At 59.4% G+C, this 23,363-nt stretch overlaps 1 protein-coding gene across 1 annotated transcript; it reads left to right on the forward strand.

Annotated features, from left to right (window-relative positions):
* Window positions 1-23,016, forward strand: NCS1 (neuronal calcium sensor 1). The gene is made up of 8 exons (XM_074846267.1): window positions 1-401; window positions 15,128-15,152; window positions 16,905-17,043; window positions 17,532-17,610; window positions 17,760-17,848; window positions 18,115-18,192; window positions 18,577-18,693; window positions 19,331-23,016. The coding sequence occupies exons 1-7, from the start codon at window positions 338-340 to the stop codon at window positions 18,673-18,675; spliced, it is 573 nt and encodes a 190-aa protein (XP_074702368.1). The 5' UTR covers window positions 1-337; the 3' UTR covers window positions 18,676-18,693; window positions 19,331-23,016.
* The last annotated feature ends 347 nt before the right edge of the window (window positions 23,017-23,363 follow it).

A 23,363-nucleotide genomic window follows, 5' to 3' on the forward strand; every position in this document is an offset into this window, starting at 1 on the left:
CCGCTCCGCGCTTGGCGGCGGAGGGCGGGGAGGGTGCGTGTAACCAGGGACACGCACACACACACACACTCACACACACACACACACACACTCCCGCACACGCAGGGCCGCCCTGCAGCGCCGCGCCGCTCGCCTCTGCGGCCAAACCCCGGCAACAAAGACACCCCCCCCTTCCCTTTTGTCCCCTCCGCGGGATGTAGCCCGGCCGGGAGCGGCCACCGAGGCACCGCGGGGTCCCCCCCCGTGTCCCCCCCCCCGTCCCTCCATGCCCCCGCAGTGAGGCCGGGAGGCGGCGGGCGAGCCGGCGCTGGGCGCTGTGCCGGGGCTGCCGGCCACCATGGGGAAATCCAACAGCAAGTTGAAGCCTGAAGTTGTGGAGGAGCTGACCAGGAAAACGTACTGTGAGTAAACGGGGGGGGACTGGGGGGGCTGCGCGGCGGGGATGCTGCCGGGGCGGCCCCCGGGGCTGGGGGAGGCGATGGGGCCGTGGCCGGGGAGCGGGGCGGGGGGGGGTTTGCTGGGTTCCGCGGCCACCCCGGAGATGCGGTGCCGGCCCCGGCCTCCTCCTCTTCCTCCTCCTGCCCCCGGCTCGTCCCTGCGTTTGCAGCGGGGAGCTGGGATTTCTGCGGGCGTCGGCGCTGCCGGGGCCGGTCCCCAGGGGAGGGCGCAGGCTCGGCCGGGCTTTGTTGCAAGAATTCAGAGATTAGCCTGGGAGGATAAAAAAAACCCAAACCACAAGGCAGCAGAGACGAGGAGAGGGGTAGGGAGCCAGAGAAACACTCTGTTTTCTTACCAAAACAATCCTCCGGGGCCTATTCCTAAGCCTCCAGTAACTGTGGGACAAGGGCCGCGTCCTGCCCTCCCGGAGCGATGCGGTTGCCTTTTCCTGACCCCCCCCTGCCCCCGCCCGGAGCATCCTTTCTCCCAGGGCTGCCTGGCCCTGGGGTTTCGCTGCCAGGCCGGTACCCAGGGACTGGCCGTGCTGGTTGTCCTCCCCTCGCTGCCTCCCTGCAGCCAGGCAGCTGCTCCCTGAACGGCGAGCCAAACCGTCTGGGTGGCTTTCAAAGTTTGGGTGCGTTAGTTGGAGGGGGTTCCTTTGTTATTATGCTCTGAAGTAGAGAGAAGAGCCCGACACCAGGGAGTTTGGTATTTTTCTACGAGTATCTCAGTATCAGTTTAATAACCTGATTTTCTAAGTGAGTGGCTTTCCTGTCTGAATCTCCACCGTAATCTTATTAATGTGGCTAGTGGCTGAGCCATCCAGTTTTAGCGAAATCAGGGTTTTTTTCCTGAATGATGCACAAAGGGAACAAAGGCTTTGGTGGTTCAAGTTTGCTTCCTCGCTCGCAGGTCGGAGATATTCCCCTAACATGCAGCAGACCTGTGAGCTCTCCCCACTGTCATTGCTGCAGTCCCACGGCAGCGCTTACCCAAAAAGGCAATAGATTAGGATGCAGCAAGTTCTCCCATATGGAGAAGAGGCAATACTGGTGCATTGCACAACCCTACACGCGGGGTTGCTCTCTCTCGTCGTGGCACAGCCGGCAGCAGGCAGGTTGTGGGGGGCATGTCTGCATAGCTGAACCGTGAGCCATGGTAGGAGAGGTTGGGGTACCCGGGCTGGGCTTCCTTGAAGTGGCTGGGGAGAAGAAATAGTGAGAACGTGGCAGTGCTGGCTGGGCACAGACCCTGGCTGCAGCTGAGCCCTGGGTTTTGGCGTCCTCGCTGCAGCTGTGATCCACGGTGGGTGCAGCCAGGTCCGGTTATTGCCGTGCTGCAATCGCCCGCTCGGTTTGTAGCCGCCGTGACCATCCGATCTCCGATGGAGAGGGATCTGGGAAGAGCCGGCCCCGGTGCAGCCTCATCTGCTGGTGATCTCCTGCGTGCCGGGCTTTCTGCACCCCTGGGGTGGCTCCTTTCTGCGTGGGGAAGGTGCCAACCCCAGTGGGGCCGACGGCGGGACACACAGGCAGCCATGCCCCGTGTCTTACTGGCAGCTGATGCCAAACAAACACAGCGCTGGTGAAACCATCGTCTGTGGGCACGGGGATGTCTCTTTTGCTAGATGAGGCCATCAGAGGGTCATTGCCTTCCGAATCACTTTATTCCAAACTTTCTGTTCCTTTCTCATGGGTGCCCTCCCCTTTCCACTGCACCCCCTCCAAGAAAGACTCTGGTCCTCCGATCACTCCCTCCATCAGTTCCCGGCCTGCCTGGGGTTTGCCTGCCCACTCCAGGCCTCTTGCTGCCTCTTTTTCAAGGCGCACCAGACCCATGTACCTGTGCAGGTGAGGCAGCAGTGCCTGGGCAGCCACGTCATGGGGCAGCACGTGGCCCTTCGCGTGGCCGGAGCCCGGTGCAGCATCCCAACATGCCCCGGCAGCGTGCGACCGGCGGTGCGATGCCTGTCAGGGAGAGCCGTCGCTAATACCAGGCTCTGTTTGTTGAGCTCTGCTCGTTCCACCTCTCGTCTCTGGGATTAATTACTTTTGCTGAGTGTTTCTGCCCCTTTTCTGCAGCTGTCAAGGCGAGCGCGCGTTCCCTTGTCTGGCGAAGCACTTCACAGGGCCCTCCCAGGCACGTCTGAAAGCCTCTGATTTATCTTCAGACCCTGGGAGATTGGAAAGATATTAATTGCCTTCTGCATTTCGGGGAATCCAGGCAGAGGAGATGCAGGTAGGAGGGCAGGGTTGCACTGACTACAGGGGGAGGCACTGATCCACATCCCTGTGCCGTGGCTAGTGGCCAGCTTGAGCAGGGGATAGTCATATCCACAAATCCATGGCAAACTCAAGAATTGCTTGGGGTCTGCTTAGGAAAGGTTTTACTCCACAGCACTGTGGTATTTTGGCACCTTTTTTCTGGGCTAGCGGTGTCCATCCTTCTCAGAGCATCCCCAGGACGTGGTGCCCTTCCCATGTGCTGGCTGCCACGAGCGGGCGCTGGCCCTGCCTCCTGCGTTTCTGCTGCTGTTACAGCACATCTGGGGAGATGTTTCCAGGAGCCTGTAACTGGCAGCTAATGATGGGGACCCTGCTTTTGTCCCGGGGAGGTTCCTGTGGCTGCGTGAGCCGTGGCTGCGGTGCGTGAAGAGTTTCTCCCACGATGGGATTTCCTTCCATTGCATCATTTTCTGTTTGTGTGATTTCCAGCCAAAACAAAGCAAATAACAAAAAGCCCCTTCTCATTTCTGCAGGATCAGAGGGATGGGGACACGTCTCCCTCTTTCCCTGCCCCACGCTGCTTTTCTGCAGATTCACCTCATCCGTGGGACACAGAGGACCTGCAGCCCATGCTGTGTCCCCTCAGTGCTCTTCCAGTGCCTGGTGGCTTCTTGTGTCCCCTGGCCACCGTCCCCTGTCCTGTCTGGTCTCTCCATTTCCTATTTGTGGCGTTTTTCTGCTCGTACCTCGGTCACAGCAATCTTGGGGCAAGCAGGCACTGGGAGCAGCTGGGTGAGGGGCGTGGGACTGCTCACGTGCCAGGCAGGCGTGGGCACGGTGGTCGTGCCGAGGATGCCGCGGGGTTGCCGTCAGCAGCCTCCGTGAGATGCGACAATTATTTTACTGTGGGCATTCAGAGCAGGTTGTCCTGGACCCTGCTGGGAACCGGACACGGAAGGGCAGGAGCCTGGAAACCTCGTCGCTTGGCTCCCCTCCCCACTCCGCTCCTGCCTTACGGTGCGTGGGGCCAGATTTTAATGGCACTTGGACACCTAAAGGCGCAGAAGGACATCCGAGGGCTTCTTCGAAGTGCTGGCTGCCCAATTCCTGTTGATTTGGACCCATCACCGTGTGCCTTTCAGCATCTCCGGGCACCTGAGTGCCCAGGAATATCTGGCAGTGCCAAGCTCACCCATCTGCCAGGCACTGGAGCAGTGCTGGCAGGGAGACCCCGGCTGTGGGGCGAGGGTTTAACCTTCCTCAGAGGCCAGGCTGGTGCCATATAGGAGCATGTGGGAGAAGCCAACACTGAGTGATAATAATAATGAATAATAAATTATGTAATTCTTTGTACTTCCATAGAGCCTTTCATCCAAAAGCTCCTAAAGTGCTTTATAATCATTAATTTATTAATCTTCCTGATGCGTCGTTGAGGTAGTTTGGAGACGCAGTTTTGGCTCCTGTGTGTTTTGTCCCAGGAGGTGATAACACCCGAGGCTTGAAGGATCCACCGTCCTCCCTGGGTCGCGTCTGCCGGCCCCTCTTTGGCAGGGATTTAAGCCTGGGCTTAACTTGGGCCAGGTGCTTGCGGCTCAGGGCCGCAGTGGGATTTGGGATGGTGCTTAAGAGCTTTGTGGGGCCACGGTCAAAGGGTTCTGCTAAGCTGGAGATTTATGAAGGTCCTGGGGTATTGCTGCTCCCTGCAGCTTGCATAAAGTCGTGCGAAGTGCCCGTGTGCAGTTGTGGGCGCAGAATATGTGTTGTGGGTGCAAATGGTTCGATGTGGACTCCAGGTAGAGGAACTGGGAGAGGAATGCAGTGCCGAGTATCCCTACTTGTAGCAGCACTTCACGCTGGCCAGCCTGGCCACAGCATTGGCAACCCTTAAAATCATGAAACAGGCTTAAAAATATGAGGTTGTTTCAGAAGTGCACATTTTAGCTCTTGTTTTTAGTCATTTTGGGGGGGATTGGATTTCAGGGCTCGCTTTTCATAGCTATTGCCCATGTCCAGAACTACTAACGCTGTGTTTTTCTTAATGCCAGCTGCAATAGCCGTGCAATCCGACGTGCTTGGAGCCATGTAGGTGCAGGGGCATCGCTGCTGGGACCGGGCGCGGGGTCGGGATGATGGTCCCGGTGCTCCAGAGGCCGCGGCGAGGCTCCGGTGAAGGTGTGGGCGCCGCCGTGAGGGTGCCAAAACGACGCCCGCGGCGCTGGGAGGCCCCGGCTGCGGAGTGGGTGCGGGGAGAGGAAGATGCTCTTTTTCCAAGAACCGTGTCCCACCCACTGTGATCTATTTCGTGGATTTCAAACTCACTCTGGCATCATCATTTTCTGCTCTTTTACAATAAGCCACAAAATTGGCTCTGTTGCTCGACAGTAATGCATTGAATTAATGGGCATTAATTTAAGAGCAAACTACAAACATATTGATTTGTAGTTACAGGGGTACGTCGTGGCGGGTTGAATTCTGCGGGAAAGGAAAGAAAATTCTCCGATTGCAGCAGTTTTCAGCCAGGAAAATGGGTTGGTTCCTTGCTGGGAGAACCAGGTTGGGGCTTTGCTCCCCGGTGCTGGGGAATCGTGTCAGTCGAGGCGGTGGGCAGGAGGGGGAACCTCGGGTTTCTCTGCCAGGTTGGTTTGTGTTGAAATCCCTCCTGTTGCTCATCGGGCAGAAAGCAGGGCAAGCCAGCCAGGCAGGGCAGCCGTTATCCCTCGGCAGCAGACGCTGGGTGAAATAAATACCTGAAGTGTGGAGCACCCTGGAGATGTGCTGGAGCGGGGAGCAGAGCGGGTCCACTGTCCCAGGGGGGCCCCAGGGGAGGGCGATGGGCAGGACGTGCCGGAGGGATCCCAGGGGCTGGCTTTTGTTTGGGGCCTGTTTTTATTGCAGCCACGTGTAAGCCAGAGCTGCGGAGGTGGCAGCTGCGGTGCAGGGTCACTGCGAGCTCCGTGGGGACCTGACATGCTGCCTCTGGAGGGCTGTGGTGGTCTGGAGGCATCTCCAGCCCCTTCCCCAAGGAGATCCCCACCTGCTCCCAGCAAATCTCATGACTGGGCATTCCACGTGCACATGGACCTGGGGCTCCATGGGTAGATGCAAGCGAAGCAAGTTTTGAGGTGTCAGAAGCAAGCTTTGAGGTCCCTGGGAGGTGCTTGGAGTGCTGGGGTGGGAAGGGGAGGACATGACCGAGGGCTCCCTCTGCGGCAGAGCGGAGCAGCCGTCCCTGCCAGCCACGCTCGCGCTGCTGCCGGCTACTGCTCAGGCATCAGAAGAATCACATTTCATTTATCCCCTGACATGTTAATGGATCTGCTTAACCACTCTTCTGACCTTCGCTGCTGCCGCTATAATTAAGGGTGTGAAACAAGAAGCTCTGAAGACATCAAAGGAAGCGGCTGCTTCAGGGAGGAGCCTGCGGACGCGCTCGTGCCGTTATCGGGGTGACATTTGTGGGGTTGCTTTGTTCCTCCCTCCCCTCCTTGTCCTCCCAGGTCATCTAGGGAGGAAAGAGAGCCAGGATCCATGCCCTGCACCCCTGCCTGCCCTCCGGAGGGCAGGAGGGCCGTGGGGGTGTTCAGCCCCAGGGTATGAGTGTGCTGCTGCCATCACCACCGCTCCTGTGGGTTCCCCAGCCTGGTGGTGCCGGCACGGGACACGCTTCCCACACCTCCTGCACGTTGTTCTCCCTTCAAGGCACGTTTTTGGTTTCTGTATGGAAGGAGGGCTGCCTGTGCTTTGTCTACCTGTGTTTCTCCAGCATCTCCTGATGGGTGGCCGGGCCCTGTGGAGATACCCTGGGTTACTGTGTTATCCCCTGTGGAGGAGCGGGTGTTCTGCACCTCCAGCACCCTCCGCTGTGGCAGCCCTGGGTGCAGTGTGGTCCCTGTGTGGTGCGGCCGACATGCTGGAGGGAAGGGATGTGCCATCCAGAGGGACCTGGACAGGCTGGAGAGGTGGCCTGTGTGAACCTCATGGAGTTCAACAAGGCCAAGTGCAAGGTCCTGCCCATCGGTCAGGGCAATCCCAAGCACAAATCCAGGCTGGATGATGAGTGAATTGAGAGCAGCCCTGCAGAGAAGGACTTGGGGGTATTAGTGGATGGAAAACTGACTGTGAGCCAGCAACATGTGCTCGCAGACCAGAAAGCCAACCGTGTCCTGGGCTGCATCAGGAGAAGTGTGGCCAGCAGGTCGAGGGAGGGGATTCTCCCCCTCTGCTCCGCTCTCGGGAGACCCCCTGCAGTGTGTGTCCAGCTCTGGGGGCACCAACATCAGAAGGATGTGGATCTGCTCGAGTGAGTCCAGAGGAGGCCATGAAGATGTTCGGGGGGCTGGAGCACCTTCCCTGTGAGGACAGGCTGAGAGAGTTGGGGGGGTTCAGCTGGAGAAGAGAAGGCTCCGGGAAGACCTTAGAGTGGCCTCCCAGGACTTAAAGGGGCTACAGGAAAGGTGGGGAGGGACTCTGGATCAGGGGTGTGGGGATAGAACAGGGGGGAGCCGTTGTAAACTGAAAGAGGGTAGATTTAGATTAGATCCAAGGAAGAAATTGTTCCCTGTGAGGGTGGTGAGGCCCTGGCACAGGTTGCCCAGAGAAGCTGTGGCTGCCCCCTCCCTGGAAGGGTTCAAGGCCAGGTTGGACGGGGCTTTGGGCAACCTGGGCTAGTGGAAGTGTCCCTGCCCATGGCAGGGGGGTGGGACTGGATGATCTTTAAGGTCCCTCCCAACCCAAACCATTCTGTGATTCTATGAGACGGGGAGGGTGGCAGAGGCAGCCCCGCTGCCAGCGAGGCTTTGCCCTGTAGCATCCTATGACCTTCCCTTGGCTCCAGAGTCCAATGGCCGAGTCAGAGACACTTCCCTTCCCCTGCCAGCGCTGTGTGCGGAGGAGAGTTTCCTCCTCTGCCCAGGGCAAGAATCACTCCATGGGTTGGGGACAGCACCTTGGAGTGCCAGGCCATGCTGAAATCCCTGTAGCCAAGGGCAGGATTGAGCAGGAGGCTGAACAGAGCTGCCCCCCGCCCAGCCAAGGCAGGGGGCTGCTCCATCCCTGCTCCTGGCAGCACTGGGGATGCTGCCTCGGCTCGGGGGGAAGCCAGGATTAAATCCAGCCCAGGATAGACCTGCTGCAGCCACCGACTCCTGCTGTGGATGTGTTTCAGTCTGATTCATTAATTTCCAAATGAAGGCACTGTTCTTTGCCCTTCCTCTGCTGCCTTTGCTGCAAAGAGCGACTGCTGCTTCTTCCCCGAACCCAGTTTCCAAAGCTTAATGTCGGGCCCTTAAATATTTAATAAAGTCTAAAAAGGATTTTAACTGCATATTGGCTTTCCTGTTGGTATCAGCCCCGGGGGAGATGAGAACAGAGCTGCTCATGGACCTGTTTATCCAGTCTGGGAGCAAGACAGACCACTAATGGCAACCGCCAGCCAGAAGAGTGCCAAACGCACATGCAGTTCTCTCCGCATATTGCTTTGAATCTCAGCAGTAACAAATGACACCAATAACATTGTCAGGCTTGTGCTCTGAATGTCTCGGAGGCTCCTGGACCCGCCGTGATGCTGGTGATGTCTGTGTCTGATGGGGAGAGAAGCCAGATTGGGCAAGCGCACGGGGAGATGGGCGAGCTGGGATGGGGATGCCCTGCTCCGACAGGTAGGCAGCTCCGGCTCTGTGGGTGAGGCTGCTCTGACATCCCTTTGTGATGGGATGTTGCAGGGATGGGTGCCTGCATGGGGACGACCCCGGCATGGGGACACCCCCAGCGTGTGGGTGATGTGGCCGGGATTGGGGCACGGGGCTGAGATGGGGGCACAGTGCTTCGGGCGAGCTGCTGCCGGTCATCTCCAGGAGCTAAAGAAAATGTCATCGCGCAGGCTCTTGCCGTGGTTCTTTCCATGGGGGTGACCCGGTGCTGCAGCTGGGTTTTACGGGGGTCGTGTTTTAACGCTGCTTCCCCAAAGCGAGTGGGAGCAAACCCCAGCCCCGGGGTGTTCTGGTAGCCCCGGGGTGTTCTGGTAGCCCCGGGGTGGGGGCTGAGCCCTGACGGAGGGCAGGAGGACCCTGTGCTCTGTAATGTTTAACCAGGACTTTGGTTACGTAGTTAAATCTGAATTTTAATGAGACTGCATTGTCAGGGCCAAACAACCTGAATTTTCAAAGTGCTGACATGTGCCGTATCTTAAAAGATACCATCATCGAATGGGACCCGGGTGAGCTCTGTGGTGCCCCAAGGTGGGGTGATGGATGGCCCCGGGGGAGGACTGAGCCCGTGGCAGCCTGGGGGGTGTTTTCACCCCTTCCCCCCACCCCACAGTGCAGCTCCTGCAGGCTCTGGGCTCCGTGCCGGGGCTCTGTGCTGGGCTTGGGGAGTGTGTTGCTGGGGAGTCTCATGGCCACACTCCAGCCGTCCCCGGGGGCCAGTGGGTCCTTCCCCCCCACCCACGGCCTGCACAAAGCCACCCAACAGCCCAGGCTGCTGGAGATGATCCCGGAGAGCCCCGGCATGCAGCAGGTCCTGCCCATGGGGCAGCCTTCCTCTCCCTGCATGTGCTGCACCAAGCAGATGCTGCCCAGTGCCAGTCTGGGGGCTGGATGAAGCCCCCCCATCAGTACCTCCAACAGCTTGAGCTGCTGCCGTGCTCTTGGCTATGTGTTTTCTAGGGAGGAGGCCTGAAATTGGTAATGACTGCTCACGTTATGATGCAGTTACCCCGGGGTAAGGTGCTCTGCAGGGCCAGGGGCTGGCGATGGGTCCATCTGTGCCGACTGAGGGGACCTTCTCGGGTCTGTGTTTGCAGGAGCGAGATGTGAAGTCTGCACCAAGTATCCATTTGGACAGCTGTACCAAGCCCTGTGGTCGCTCAGAAGGGACCAAGGGCTAATTCTGTGGTGGGTGTTGGTTCGGGCTGTGATGCTGACCCCCAAATCTGGGTTCCAGGGGCAAGGACTGAAATCTGAGCAAGAACATGCACACACTGCTGAGCCCCTGGCGCCCGCTCGGCGGGGAGGGAGGGGGGAGCCCGTAATTGGTGAATATTAACGTTGTGATGATGTTGAAAGTGGAGTTTGTAACAGATTTATGTTCAGCCAGTTCTTAAATATGTGTTTCACAGAGGCGAGGGGTGGAGTGTGTTGGGCATAAATTGCAGGGTGTGCGGGGTTCACCCCGGAGCACCGTGGTGTTTTATGCACAAGGGACCGATTAGCTCATGCATGAGCACCCCAGTCATTTCCGCATCAGCACCCAATAAGTTCACGCATGAGCACCCAATTAATACACAGACAAGTGCACAATTAATTTACATATGAGCACCCGGTTGGTTTATGCATGGGTGCCCAGTTAATTTGCGCTGGATCGCACACCAGTCCGTGTGTGAGCACCCTGTTAGTTGATGCATGGGTGCCCAATTAATGGGTGTATGTGCTCCCAATCAGTTCATGCCCGCGTGTCCAATTAATTTATGCATGAGCACCTGATCTGTTCACACCTGAGTGCCCAATTAGTACACACACAAGTGTGTTATCTACTAATTACACTAATTTACACATGAGTGCCCAATTAGTTCGCGCAGGAGTGCCCAGTGAATTTACGCTTGAGTGCTCAATTAGTCCATGCATGAGCGCCCCGATAAATTAACGAGTGCCCAAAAAATTTATGCATGAGCACCCAGCTGGTTCATGCATGAGCGCCCATTTCATTCACGCCTGAGCACCCAGGTAGTTCATGCATGAGCACCCGATGAAATCATGCATGAGCACCCAATTAGTTCACCTAAAAGCACCCAAATAATTTATGCACGAGTGCCCAATGAGTCCATGCATGATCACCCGATTTATCTTTGCATGAGTGCCCATCTCGCTCAGGCATGGGTGCCCAGCTAGTGCGTGCATGAGTGCCCCATTAAGTTGTGCCTGAGCACCCACTTTGCATACACGTAGGTGCCCAATTTGCCCTCATCTGGGTCTGCGCTGAGCATCCGCAGCCCCAAACCTGGATGGGAGCCCCAGTACGGGGTGATGTGCCGGGTCCCCCCACCTGGGATGTGTGGGGACCTGTGGGGACCCCGGGAAGGAGCCGCGGCGAGTCCCTGGAGGAGATCAATGCTGCGGGGCCAACACTGCCACACCTCGGCGGGTGATGCTGGACCAGTTGCCTGTGGGTTGGCCACGACCTGGCAGAGCTGGAGAGCCCTGCAGCAGCGAGGGGAGCCGCTTTGTGCCTGGAAATCATTAACCCTGGTTTCCCTGCGAAGGCGGCGGTGGCCGTGGGATCAAGGTGCTGTGGGAGCAGCTGGAGCGAGGGGGGACGTGCGGGGGTCAGTGGGGACGGTGCTTGCTGAGCCTTTGGGAGCCTGAGCCCACACGAGGACAGAGCTGTGGCAGACGGGGCCAGGCTGAGTGTGTGTGCTCCTGCTCAGGATCCGGCCCTGCGGCGGTGGCTGAACCCCTGCTCTTGCTCAGACCGGTGAGGGGACAGCAGCACAAAAAAAGCCCTGTGGGGCTGGAACATCATGTCATCTCACACATCCCACCGTGGCCAGGGGGTCCCCAAACCGTTCTGAATCCGGCCACCTCTCCTGCACTCCTTCCTGTCCCCGCTGCAGTCCAGCCAGCAGTGAGCTCCCCCGCGGGCAGAGCGATGGATGGGGATTCGCAGTCCTGGGTCCCTCCTCTCCTCACTGCCTGGCAAACACAAATTAACGGGCTTGAGCACTGATTAACCAGAGCTGTTTCTTGCTGCAGTGGCAGCTGGGTGGTGGGAAGAGAGGGGGCACACGAAGGGCGGGTGGTGACAGCGCTGTCAGTCCTGGTGGGGAGTGATGGAAAGGTGGGGGTAGAGGCTTGGGGGTTTTTGGGTACTGGTAGCTGGGAGGAGGGGGCTGGGGGCTGCTTGCAGTGCAGCCCCACCACACAGTCTCTGTCCCTCAGTGCTGCATGAGATGCGTGGCCCAAACCCTCCTCCCAGCTGAGGTGGGAGCGGGGATGGACCGACCAGCGCTGTGAAGGGGCAGCGAGGGCCCGTGGCTGCGGCTTGGCCGTGTGGGGCAGCTCCTGCGCAGCTCCGGGGTGACTGCCCCTGCTGCCTGCCCCTGCTGCCTGCCCTTGCTGCCTGCTCCTGCCCGCGGTGCGAGCCCTGCGCTCGGCGTTTCCCCGCGCTTTGCTAAGAGCAGTGGAAACAAAGATGCTGCCGCGCGCACGGCGTTGTGCATACGGGAGGGCGTCTGCGGCGCGTCGCCGGGGCTCCCAGCTCGGCGATGCCTCTTCCAGCGTTGCGGTTCATAACGAATGCTAATACTCTGCCTTTATTTAGCGCCTTTCATCCCCAAGGATCCCGGGGCACACTGCATCCGCTAACAAGCTGCTACATGCGCTATTTATAGGCATCCCCATAGCGGCTGCGGGAACGGTGGTCCCTGGAGAGGGTGGCTCAGTGGGGGCACGGCGAGGGAGCCGGCCCTGCTCTGGTGGGATGCTACAGTGGGGCTGCTGGGGGTCATCCCCTTGTCCTTGAGCGCTGGGGGTCAAACCTGGCTGAGGTTCGTACCGCTGCGAATTGATCTGCATCGGCTCAGCATCGCGCCGTAATCGATGCCCGGGGGAGGGAAATGCAGCAGCCGCCGCCGCACAGGTACTTTCTGTGAGCTCGGCAGGGCTGTGCATGCTGGGGAGCTGCAGAGGATGGAGTGGGGGGAGCAGAGGGACAGCCCTGCCCTTGTGTGTGTCCCCTGTTCCCAGCCCTAGGATGGGTGGCTCAGCCTAGCCAGGAGAGTGGCATGTCCCCAAAGCTTCCATGGCTGTGGGTCCCTGCTGAGGGGACAGGCAGTAGCATCCCTAATCAGTGCCACTCGGAGCATCGACACCCGGCGAGGTCGGAGCAGCTGGGAAGTGGCAGCTGCGAAGTCATCGTCTGTCTCGGATCCGTAACTGCAGATACGGGGAGGCAGGTACCCGCTCAGCCCTGGCTTGCCTGGCCGCAGTGACGCTGGGCACGGGGCCGTGGTGCTTCCCTGCTCTGGGAACACTCTGCCCCAGGGAGAGGGAGGAGGTGGTGGCAGCGGAGGGATTCACCCAGAGCTGGGTGGTTTTTCCAAGGGCTGGGAGATGGGGCCGTGTTCCCACACCCGGGCAAACCCCGCAGCTCCCCCTCGCGCCCAGTGCCAGTGCGCTGGAGGAGGGATGGGCCTTTGTGTGGCCCCATTCCAGGGATGCACATTAACAAATCCCACCTCGGGAGCCCTGTGCTGGTTTTCAAGCTGGCACCTGAGCGGTCCCCTGGGTCGGAAAAGCCTCTCCCAGGAGCATCACGCGTCCTTCCTGTGGGCATGAGGGGAGCTGGCTCCATCCCTCGCTCCCCACTCCAGCCCAAGCGTGTCATTACCAGCGTTTCTCCTGTACTAAAAAAAGCACAAATTTCTTAATTGTTTCCTGCTGGAGTTGAAAGGCAGCTCCCGGGCCTGAAATAGCACATTGGGGGAAACACAGCCGAAGGAGAGAGAGCGGGAGGCGACTTGCCTGGAGGGGCTGAGCCGAGCCCTGACCACAGCCCCAGGCTGCTGCCACTGTTGCCCCTTTCACCTGCCCTGAAGGCTGCCCAAAGTCTTGCTCTTCCCCCTCCTCCTCCTCCTCCTCCTCCTCCTCCTCCTTCCACCCACCTTCATCAGTGCCTGTGGACAATTGGGGCTTCAGAGCTGGTGCCTGGAGCATCCCCTGGGCATCCTCGAGGTGGGGGTCATGGCTGGTGTCTGGATGCTCGTGGGGAGTGCGTGCAGGGAAGCCTGTTTCTGTTAGAGACATCACTCAGCATCTCCCGTGTGGAAGGATGCTTCTGTGCAACCCTTTTTTGGGGAATGGGGAATCCTTTGGGACTGGCACGACTGTTGTTTTGGCCTGCCCCAGCTCAGCTGCTGGATGCGGCATGTCCTTCCCAGCTCCCTCCTGCCAGGAGACCTCAGTCCTTTCCCCTGTCTGCTCTTCTCCTGCCAGACAGCCCTGCCAAAACAACCCTCTGGAATCCCTCCTGCGGCATGGCCGAAGCCCTCGGTGTCCTTCAGCCCAGGTGCTGAGCATCCCCACGCCTTCCTCTCCTCTCCCGGGGTGCCACCATCCAGACACCCCATGTCGGGACAGTGGGTGCTGCTGCCCTCCCGGCACGGCCACCGCAGGGGAGGCTGGAGGAGAGGCTGCCCCATGCCGAGCCCTTCCTTGGGGGGTTTGCAGGCTCCATCCCTCCAGTGGTCCCCGAGCTGGGGTGGAGGGACCCCCCATATGCACAGGGACAGCCTTGGTGCAGCAATTCCTGCCCACAGGAGCCAGCGCCCAGCTGGCTGCGAGGTCGGGGCCGGCGTGTGCCCCCCCGGCTGCCCCACTGCTGCCGCCTGCCAGCCCTCGCCTTCTGCGGTCTGCACCTTCTGCCAGGCATGTTATAAATCTTTCTGATGGAAAATTGCTTTCTTTTTTTTGCCATCCAAGGTAATTGGCATCTGTTGATGTGTCTTGGTTCTCTATTTTTATCAGCCGTTTGCACATTGACACATCTCCACTCTGCCTCATTATCCCAGCGCGTTTCAGACCTATTGCTTTTTTATTATTATTTAGATGTACGATGCAAAGGAAATGACTAATGAGGCTGTTACCCCCCCCCCCCCACTCCCCGTGCCTGCCTGCTGGCACCGGGCTCCCCGCTGGTGTGCCGGCCAGGCACCGCTCCTGCAGCGGGACGCATGGGGACAGGTGCCAGCCCCCCACCCATTCAGGCTCCCCGGCATCCCGCATCCCATCGGGGCCTTTCCTCTGCTGAGGACATTTGCGATCTCAGCAGCTGTCCCCGGGCTGGGGACACTCAGGATTGCTAATGCTTGCTATTTTCTAGCTTGTCACGTTTTTGGGGTTTCTCCAGAGCCAGGTAAAGCTCCCCGGGGCCCTGGGATGGGTTTGGTGATGTTTGTCTGTGTAGTACCTGGGGGATGCCAGCCCCGGGGCTGTGTCCGTGCCCACAGTCAGTGTGTCGATGTCGGAGCTGGGCAGGTGCCTTCCCTGAGCCACGTCCAGGCAGATGTTTTGGCAGATGTTCCCAGGGATGTTTTGGCTCTGGGGAGGCGAGAGGGCAGGGCCGGATCCTCCCCAGACACGAACCAGCCTGGCCCCTGCGTGGTCCATTGCATCTTGCAGCGATGGTGCTGCACTCCACTGGCAAAACATCTTGGTGGTCTCCCCAGTTCTGGAGCCGGAGGGACCCCAGTGCCTCCATCCCCAACCCCATCGACCTCCTGGGCTGGTGGAGGACTCCTGGGCCATGCCTCGAAGGCAGCTGCCTGCGTGTGGTAACACGTAACATGTAGCAGCGAGCGAGCCCTGCAGCATCCCCCCAGGGAAGTCACTTATGTGAAGTGCAAAACACCAGCCGTAGCAGGGAAAGTGCTAAATTCCTTTTCCTTTTCTTTCTCTCTTTTCTCCTTGCAGTTACTGAGAAGGAGGTGCAGCAGTGGTGAGTGTCCAGCGCAGCGGTGTGGCGGTGAGCTGCCGGGGCGAGGGGGTGGGAGCCAGCGATGCTCTGCAACCCCGCCAGCCATGCAGAGCAAGGGGGTGCAGGAGGGTGTGCCTGTTTTGGGGTGCGGGTGTTAGCTCATAGAGGGGAGACCAGAAAATAGAGGGCTTTTTCCTTGCACACCTCGTGAGCCGTGCGTGGTGGGGTTTGGCTCTGGCTGCTCTCGACCACCCATGTGGGACGGTGCCCTCTCCCTCTCATCTCTTCCCTCCCTGTATGGGTGGCCTAGGGGAGCGGGGACATGGGGACTGTCCAGCTGGTGGCCGTGGCCTTGGCTGCAGGAGGTTGGTGCCATCCCAGCATGTCCCCATTTGCAGTGGGGCCCGCAGAGGCTGGCAGGGGCTGTGGCCATCCCTTCCGCCCCACCGAACACGGTGCCCTAGAAAAGCCACTGTTTCCCTTTCATCTTCCTATCCCACCAGTCAAGGTTTGCTTTCTTTATCTCTTTCTCTCATCCTTCCCCCCTCCCCGATGAGTCATAGCTGCAGCAGCGTGAAAAAGATGTCACCGGCACTTCGGTTTCCCACCTCGCCACCCCCTTCCCCTCCTCCTCCAGCCCTCGGCCCGCTGCAGCGAGTGCCTGACAGATCTGGGCGACGTGTTGCATAACGCTGACGCTCCCTGCGTGGTCCCCGCGTGGTCCCCACGTGGTCCCTGCACCCACGGAGCCGGCAAGCCCCTTCCCCTGCATCCTCTGAGGTGGCACTTTGCAGCATCCAGGTCCAGCCCAGAGCTGGGCCCGGGGGCTTTTGGGGGTGTTTAAGTACCGATGGGTTTTGGGAGATGCCCTGGGCTGTGCCACCCCAAGGACGCAGTAACCCCGCTGTGCCCCCCAGCTCCTCTGAGCAGCTTTCACTTGGGGTCGTGCAAAAGACGCCCCAGATGCTTTCAGGCCGCCGTGGTGTTGGTTTTCCCAGGGCATGGCTGCAGGACGCGCGTTCCCAGCGGTGGGTTGCAGATTGCCTGTGGGGTTGCTGCCGATCACCAGCCCCTCCCCTGCAGTGGTGCAGCAGCTCTGGGGGAGCTTTCCCGGCCGCCTCCGTACTGGAGAGCCGGTTGGATGCGCCTGATGTATCAGGGCCAAGCCGCAGTGGTGGAGGGGAAGGGGAGCTCCAGCCCTCGGGTGAAGCTTTCCATTTGCAGCTTCTTGCTCGGGAGCCGTGTGCATCCAGAGATCTGAGCGAGGGATATAAATCCTCTCCTGCACTCCCCATGACAGCCTCAGGGCTGAGCCAGGCATCGCCTGCCCCGACACCTCTGCCTGCAGCGTGGCCGTGCTGGCGGGAGGCAACTCTGTGTAGAGGCCTTTTTATTTTAAAGGAGGTTTAAAAGACTCTCCCGGGTGCTCCCGGCTGGGCGGTGGGTCCCTGTCCCCTCCCAGCTCCTGGACAATGTTCAGCATGAGCCTGGCTGTGCTCGGTTGCCAGTTCTGGGCTCGCAGCGGGGTTGGAGCGGTGGGCTCGGTGTCACCGGTGCCACTCGCTGCTTCCCCAGACTCTCCCCGCTGCCACCCTCACCGCGGTGCCCACAGGGACCTCGTCCCACGGGGCTGGGAGCTTTTGGGCGGGCGATGGGAGCGACACGGGGAGCACCCAGGGACCTGCCCGGCTCCAGCCCAGCTCCCCAGGGCCTGGGGGACTGTGTTCAGTGGGGAGACCCACCCGGTGCCCATCCTCTGCCCTTCCTCCACAGGTACAAGGGCTTTATCAAGGACTGCCCCAGCGGGCAGCTCGATGCCGCCGGCTTTCAGAAGATCTATAAGCAGTTCTTCCCTTTTGGTGACCCAACCAAATTCGCCACCTTTGTTTTCAATGTCTTTGACGAGAATAAAGTAAGTCTGCGAGCCAGGGGCATGGTCTGGGGGGTCGGGGCTGGGCCTGTGGCGATGGTGGGACGGGTTCGGTACGCGGCTGCGCGGCGCTGGAGGAGCAAAATATTCCAGCGCTTCCTGGGGCGTGAAATTAAAGCGGCGCAGCTGCAGCGAGCGAGCCCCTGCGCTTATTTTAGTCAGTGAGAGTCACACAGGAAAAGGCGATGAAGTGACAAAGCGAGAGAGGAGAAACGTGATGTTTTGGTGCCGCTGACAAAAGCCCACCTGTGCAGTGCCCCCCCCCAGCGCTCCGGTGTCGCTCCCGCCGGGATGCTCGCTGTCGGGCTGGGCACTGGCGGCTGGATCACGCTGCTGGAGATAAATGTGCATCACTCCTCCCTCCCTGCTGCCTTTTCGGATGTGTCCCCTACGAGGGCACGCGTGGGCAGGGAGGAGTTTGCATGGCGGGGGTGGCAGCAGCACCCTCACCCCCTCCTTCCCTCCCCCAGGACGGGAGGATCGAGTTTTCGGAGTTCATCCAAGCGCTGTCGGTCACCTCCCGGGGGACGCTGGACGAGAAGCTGAGGTGTAAGTGCTCCCTGCATGGTGGGCTCAGCCCTGCAGCCTCTGGCACGGCGAGGGGGCGGGGGGGGTGACACAGGGGTGGCGATGGGGTGCGTGTGCGGTGTGTCGGGAGGCTGCACTCCCCAGCCTCTCGGTGTTGCTGTGGCTTGCAGGGGCGTTTAAACTGTACGACTTGGACAACGACGGGTACATCACGAGGAACGAGATGCTGGACATTGTGGATGCGATTTATCAGATGGTGGTAAGTGTGGGGGGTGTGGGGTGTTCTTGCTGGGCTGGAGCCCGGCTCTACGGGCAGGAGGGCTGCAGGGAGTATGCTGAAACACCCCTGATTCCCTTCCTGGGCTCTTTTGGTGGGGGGCAGGGTCCGAATCTGGCACAAATGCCAGCCCCCTGCGCCATCCTGGTGCGGGGAGGGGCAGGGGCGAAGCGTGTGTCCTCGCCTGGGGACACTCTCTGGGCAGGGCACAAACGGGTGCGTGACTGGGTCCCGTCCTGCCACTGCAGGGAAACACGGTGGAGCTTCCTGAGGAGGAGAACACACCGGAGAAGAGAGTGGATCGGATTTTTGCCATGATGGACAAGGTGAGCTCAAGTGTTTTTTTTCCCTGGGGCTAAGGGATTTAGGAGGCGGTTGTGGGCCCTCTTGCCACGTCTCGGCTCTTGCAGGTGCCTCCTTCCTCTGCCAATACACGGTGTCAGCTGCCACTGGGCTCGCTCCAGACCCTCCCATCCCTCCGGGATCCCCATATCCATTTCAGGGTCCCTGAGATGTCCTTGCATCCTCTGTGGCACCTCTCCCTGGCTGCAGGCGTGGGTGGTTTGATGGGGAAACCGAGGCTGCGGCGGTGAGGGCAACCCGGGTGGCTGTGTGGGATGGTGCGGGTGCTGCCGGGGCCCTGGGGTGCTCAGTCCCGGGGTGCTCGGTGTCTCTGGGCAAAACAGTGCTGCCACGAGAGTGTTTTGCAGAACGCAGACGGGAAGCTGACGCTGCAGGAGTTTCAGGAGGGCTCCAAGGCCGACCCCTCCATCGTGCAGGCGCTCTCCCTCTACGACGGGCTCGTATAGTCCCGGGGCCGAGCGGCGGTGAGTGCTCACGGATGTCAAAGCATGGACATCCCCCCCAAATCCAGCTGGGGGGGGATATTACCCCCGTCCTGATGGGTTTCTCCCCGTCCCACAGAGCACCCCAGGACCGCAGCCCACGAGGATGCAGTACAAGCTGCCCAGCTGGCAGGCGTTTGCCTGCGACACAACTCATGCTCTTTCCTGCAGATGCAGCTGCAGAGGAGGCAGGGAGGCAGCTGGCGTGCTGGGGGCATGGGGATGCTCTGGAGAGAGATTATATTAAATGTTTTATTTATATTATATCTTATTATATTATGCCCCAGAGCTGGCAGCGTTTGGCAGGGTGGTGTCAGGGACGCTGTGGTTCACAGCATCCTGGGGGTGCTGGGCTGAGCACCCCGTGGTCCTCGCCATGCCCCATGGGGCTATGCAGAGATGTCTCTTGGAATGATTTTGGTCGTCGCAGTCCAGGCAGCATCCAGCCATGGATGATGGTTTTATTTTTTTAACCCTGCTGGAGTTCTGGGCTATTTCAAAATCTTTATTGTGTTTCCAGCTTTGCCCTTCCAGCTGCACTAGTGTCACGCGAGACGGCTGCAGGGTTTTCTGCCCATCCTTCTCACCCGATTTTCCTTCTCCCCACCCTCTCCTGCAGATGCCTGGGGGAAGATGTTCTCCGTGCCATCCGACCACCGCCGCGCGAAGCTTGCCTGTCCCTCTCGGCCTTCCTTTCTGTTCTGCAAGCAAAGGATGCCCTCGAAGCGCGAGCTCACTCCCCCTCTCTGCACTCTGAACCAGCCGCTGCCATTTGCCAACTTCTGCTTTTTCCAAAAAAAAAACCCGCGACAGACCCCGGTCTGAGCGGCAGCGATCGCCCGAGACTTCAGGGCCGGGGGAACAGGTCGAGCATCGCCAAAGGCAGAGCCCCACCCCGGCCTCCTCACCCTCTTTGCTCCTCTTTGCTACATTTTCGGATGGGACTGCGGATGCGCCGGCGCTGGCATGGTCCTCTCCAGGGAACCGGCCGGCTGGAGATGGAGCCCAAAGGTACCGGGGGGCCGTGCACCCCAGGGTGCTGCCTGTGCGGGGCAGCCGGGGAGCCGAGGCACCGACAGCGATTGGGAACACAGTCCTGGTGTCACCTGCGATGCCACTGGCAGCCTGGCCCGGCTCACTAGGGATATATATTATTATAATTTCTTTTTTTTTTGGTGAGACAGTATTGTGCTTTTTTTTTTTTTTTTTCCCTTCAGTGGAAAAAAGTGAGGCTTTTTTTATATGCCTGTCTCGTCGATCGATATCCTTATTTATTTGTTGTAAATGTTGCTGCCGTGTTTAGTCTCTTGTGTGTGTGTCCAACCACCTAGGTGATGATATGTAAGGTTTACATGCTCGTACACTATTGCGGGGCACCGGGAGCCTGCAATAACAATGAAGCCAAAAATCTGCCTTCCTCCCTCTCCTCCCACCCCCTGTATCCCAAGCTCCGTGGGCTGGCTGCTGTTTTAAGGGGATGCTGTAGCTTCTTTTCCTCTTCTCATTCCCCTGTTCCCTGCATTTTTCTGTTCACCCCTCTCTTTGCAAGCTCAGCCAAGGCTCACTCAGCCCCAGCTCCAAGCAGATCGAGCCCACTCCATCTCTCAGTCGGGCAGGGCAAAGAAGCCACAGGGCACCAGAACATCCTTATTTCCTTTTTTTTTTCTTTCATTTTCTCTCTGCATGAAAAAGTATTAATGGAGCTGAGAGTTGGATTTTGCTTTCAAGTCGATATTCCTTTAATATTTTCTGTTTTGCAAACAGTGGGAAAGTCTGTTTGCACCCCAGGGCGGTGGCTGGGGTTTAGCCCGTGTGCCGGCGGGGCCAGGGGAGCGGAGGGGACGCCGGCGGGGACGGCTCGCTCTGTCCCCCCCATCCCGGTTGGGGCGATGTGGCAGCTCCTGCCTTGGGAGTGCTGGGCTGGGAGACGCACAGCTCGGGGTGTCTCCTTATCCCCTTGCTCCTCGTTTAGGACGTGGCAGGTTTTGCTCTAAGCCAAGAGCACGGCCCCAAAGTGGAGCCACTTGTGCCCGCCCTGGGGGAGGCAGAGGGCTGGGGAAACGCCCCTGGAGACCCCCGAGTGTGGGGCTTGGAAATGGCCCCCCCGGCCACAAGCAGTGTCTGCACGGCCGCTCCATCAGCCGCCGTGGCACTGGGATGTGCCCAAGCAGGGCTCAGCCCCGCCGGGACATGCACCGCGGGACACAGCGGCGTCTCTGCGGGAGGATGAGCGTTGGGCGGATGCTGCTGCAGCTCAGTTTCCATCTGCCTTGGCCCCTGCCCTGGGGAAGGAGAGATTTGTACCTCCTCGGAGGCAAAGCGCAAGATGCCCCCTGGACCCCTAATGCCAGTGGGGATGCAAACCCCTCCTGCTCTGGTGCAGATTGTTCCTGGCCCAGTAAGCACCCGTGCTGCTCTGCCAGGCTCACCCCTCCATCCCCGTTCCGCCCGGCTCTCCGCTGGGACACCCGCGGCTCCCGCGGCTGAGCCTGGCCAGTGCCCACAGCCCTCGGCCACAGGGACCGTCCCCACGGCAGCAGGAGGTGACGGCTGGACGTGGAGGACACTCTCACAGGTGTCCCGCGATGCAGGAGACAGGACGATGACCCAGTGGGGTCTGAGTCGTCCCCCCGTGGCAGGGGCAGACTCTCTGGCCAAATGGTGCTGGTCCTTTGCTGCGCGGCCCCGCTTCCCAGTTTCAGGGCCGTGTGCTGGTGGCACTTTCTGATGTCCATAAAAAACTGCCCTTCCCCATCCCCAAGGAGACCAACTTCAGGTCCACGTGCAATATTTCTGCCTCTTCTGTGGTTTCTGCCCCTGAGGGTGCCTGTGGTTCATTGTGGGGGGCTCCTGTGGGGTGTCACCTCGCTCCCTCCCATGGAAACTCCCATTTCCTTGATGCTTTGTGGCCAAAATGCAACTCTCTTGGGTAGATCTTTGCAGTGCCTCCAACTTCTCTAATGCTTGTCTGCCAGACTGGGCCCTTCCCAGTGCCAATCGATGTTCCCAATGAATGTGACGCTGCTGTAATCACCTCCGCTGATAAATGATGGACCCTGCGACGTTTGACACAATTCCCAGGCAAAGGCAAACCTCATTTGCTCTGACACTTCCCCCTGAAAGGCTTTTAATTTTCAGAGGACCTGCCATGCTTTGAGCTCCATCAGTGCTCGCTGACATCTCACCAGGGAGGCAGCCCTGCAGCAGCAGCGGGGTGTGCAGCCCCCGTCACGGGTGGGGTGAGGGACCAGCATCAGCTTGAGAGAGCTTCAGACCCCAGAAATCCCAAAATTCAGTGTCAGGTGCTGTTGTCATCGCCAGCAACCCCCTGCTGCCGCTGATGCTGGCGGGCTCAGGGGTGGAGCCCCATGCCTCATCCTCCCTTGCCCCTTGTTAAATATTTGCACACTACAGAAAAAGGAGCAAAAAGGACAAAAGGTTTTGGCCTGTGTTCGAGAGCTGTGTGCCAGCTCTGAGGACTCTGTTTGGTGACAACGATGTCTTTTCCTGGGCAGAAGCCCCTCCTGTGGGTTCGGGGCTGGCTCTTGTCCTGGGTCCTGGCTCCAGCCCCGTGGCAGGTCCCAGCATGGGGTCTGTCCTGCCCTGCTCTTGGCCATGCTGAGTGTCCCCAAGCAAATAATTTTGGCCCCGGTATTCCCCCCTTACTGTGGATTTGGGACCCTGGCTTGGATGCTTGTAGCCTCCCTTTGGGGAGCACCGAGGGCCCCCGACTCCTCCTGAACATCACCAGGATCTGCAGCTTCTTGGTACCGCTGAAAATCAGGCTTGAAGCATCTCGCGCTTGGAAGCGTTGGCCTTAACCTCCTCGTGCCTCAGTTTCCCCATCAGTGAAATGGCCTGGGTGAGCCATCCCCTCTCCGGAGAGCGATTCGACACCTGTGCCCAGGGGAGCACGAGCGCTGGGTCCGGCTCATGGCTGTGACCATGAGGGTTTGGCAGGACCCACCGAACATCGGGCACGTGTGGAGCACCGGGAGCGGTGCATGAACCGCCGGGTCGGAGTTTACATCGGAGAATAATTAATTTCAGTCTTCTTTATACACCTGCTCATTATTAAAAGCCAACAGCTGACAAGACCTGATTTGTTTCTGTTTATATTCGGGTTCCTCATGCCTGTCTGAAATAAAGGCGGCTGCAGCCCTGGCGATGGGAAGGGGATGGAAGCGCAGCCAGGCAGAGGCGAGGGTCCGGCCCCGGCGGCTGCGGCGTGTGTCCCCCCCCCCTCATTTGTCCCCGTCGGTGTTGCCCCATTAAAATGCCATGTCTGTGCTTTCCTTTCTTTTCATTTTTCTGTTCGTGCGTTGACTGTTGCTGCTTTGTAACCGTCTTTCCTTGAGCTCTGGGGCTGGGCTGGGCTGAGCTGCTTCCCCTGGAGAGCAAGGACGTGGGAGAAGGCTCTGGGGGCAGATTCTGCCCCCCCTCTCATCACGGCACAAACCAGGACCCGAGAGAGAGAAAAGCAAAGTGAGTTTTTCCTCCAGAGCATCCCTTTAATTGCTGCGATTTGTAATGAGACCAGGCAGCCCCTGGGAGTGCTCCCCGCCAGATTCATGGGGGGGCTGTTTGCTTATGGGGGACCCCAGCCCCCATTTGTGCCGGGTACCAGCTGCATCCTGACAGCGCAGAAGCGG

This window comes from Strix aluco, chromosome 20 (genome assembly GCF_031877795.1).
Source record: "Strix aluco isolate bStrAlu1 chromosome 20, bStrAlu1.hap1, whole genome shotgun sequence".
Lineage (NCBI taxonomy): Eukaryota > Metazoa > Chordata > Aves > Strigiformes > Strigidae > Strix > Strix aluco.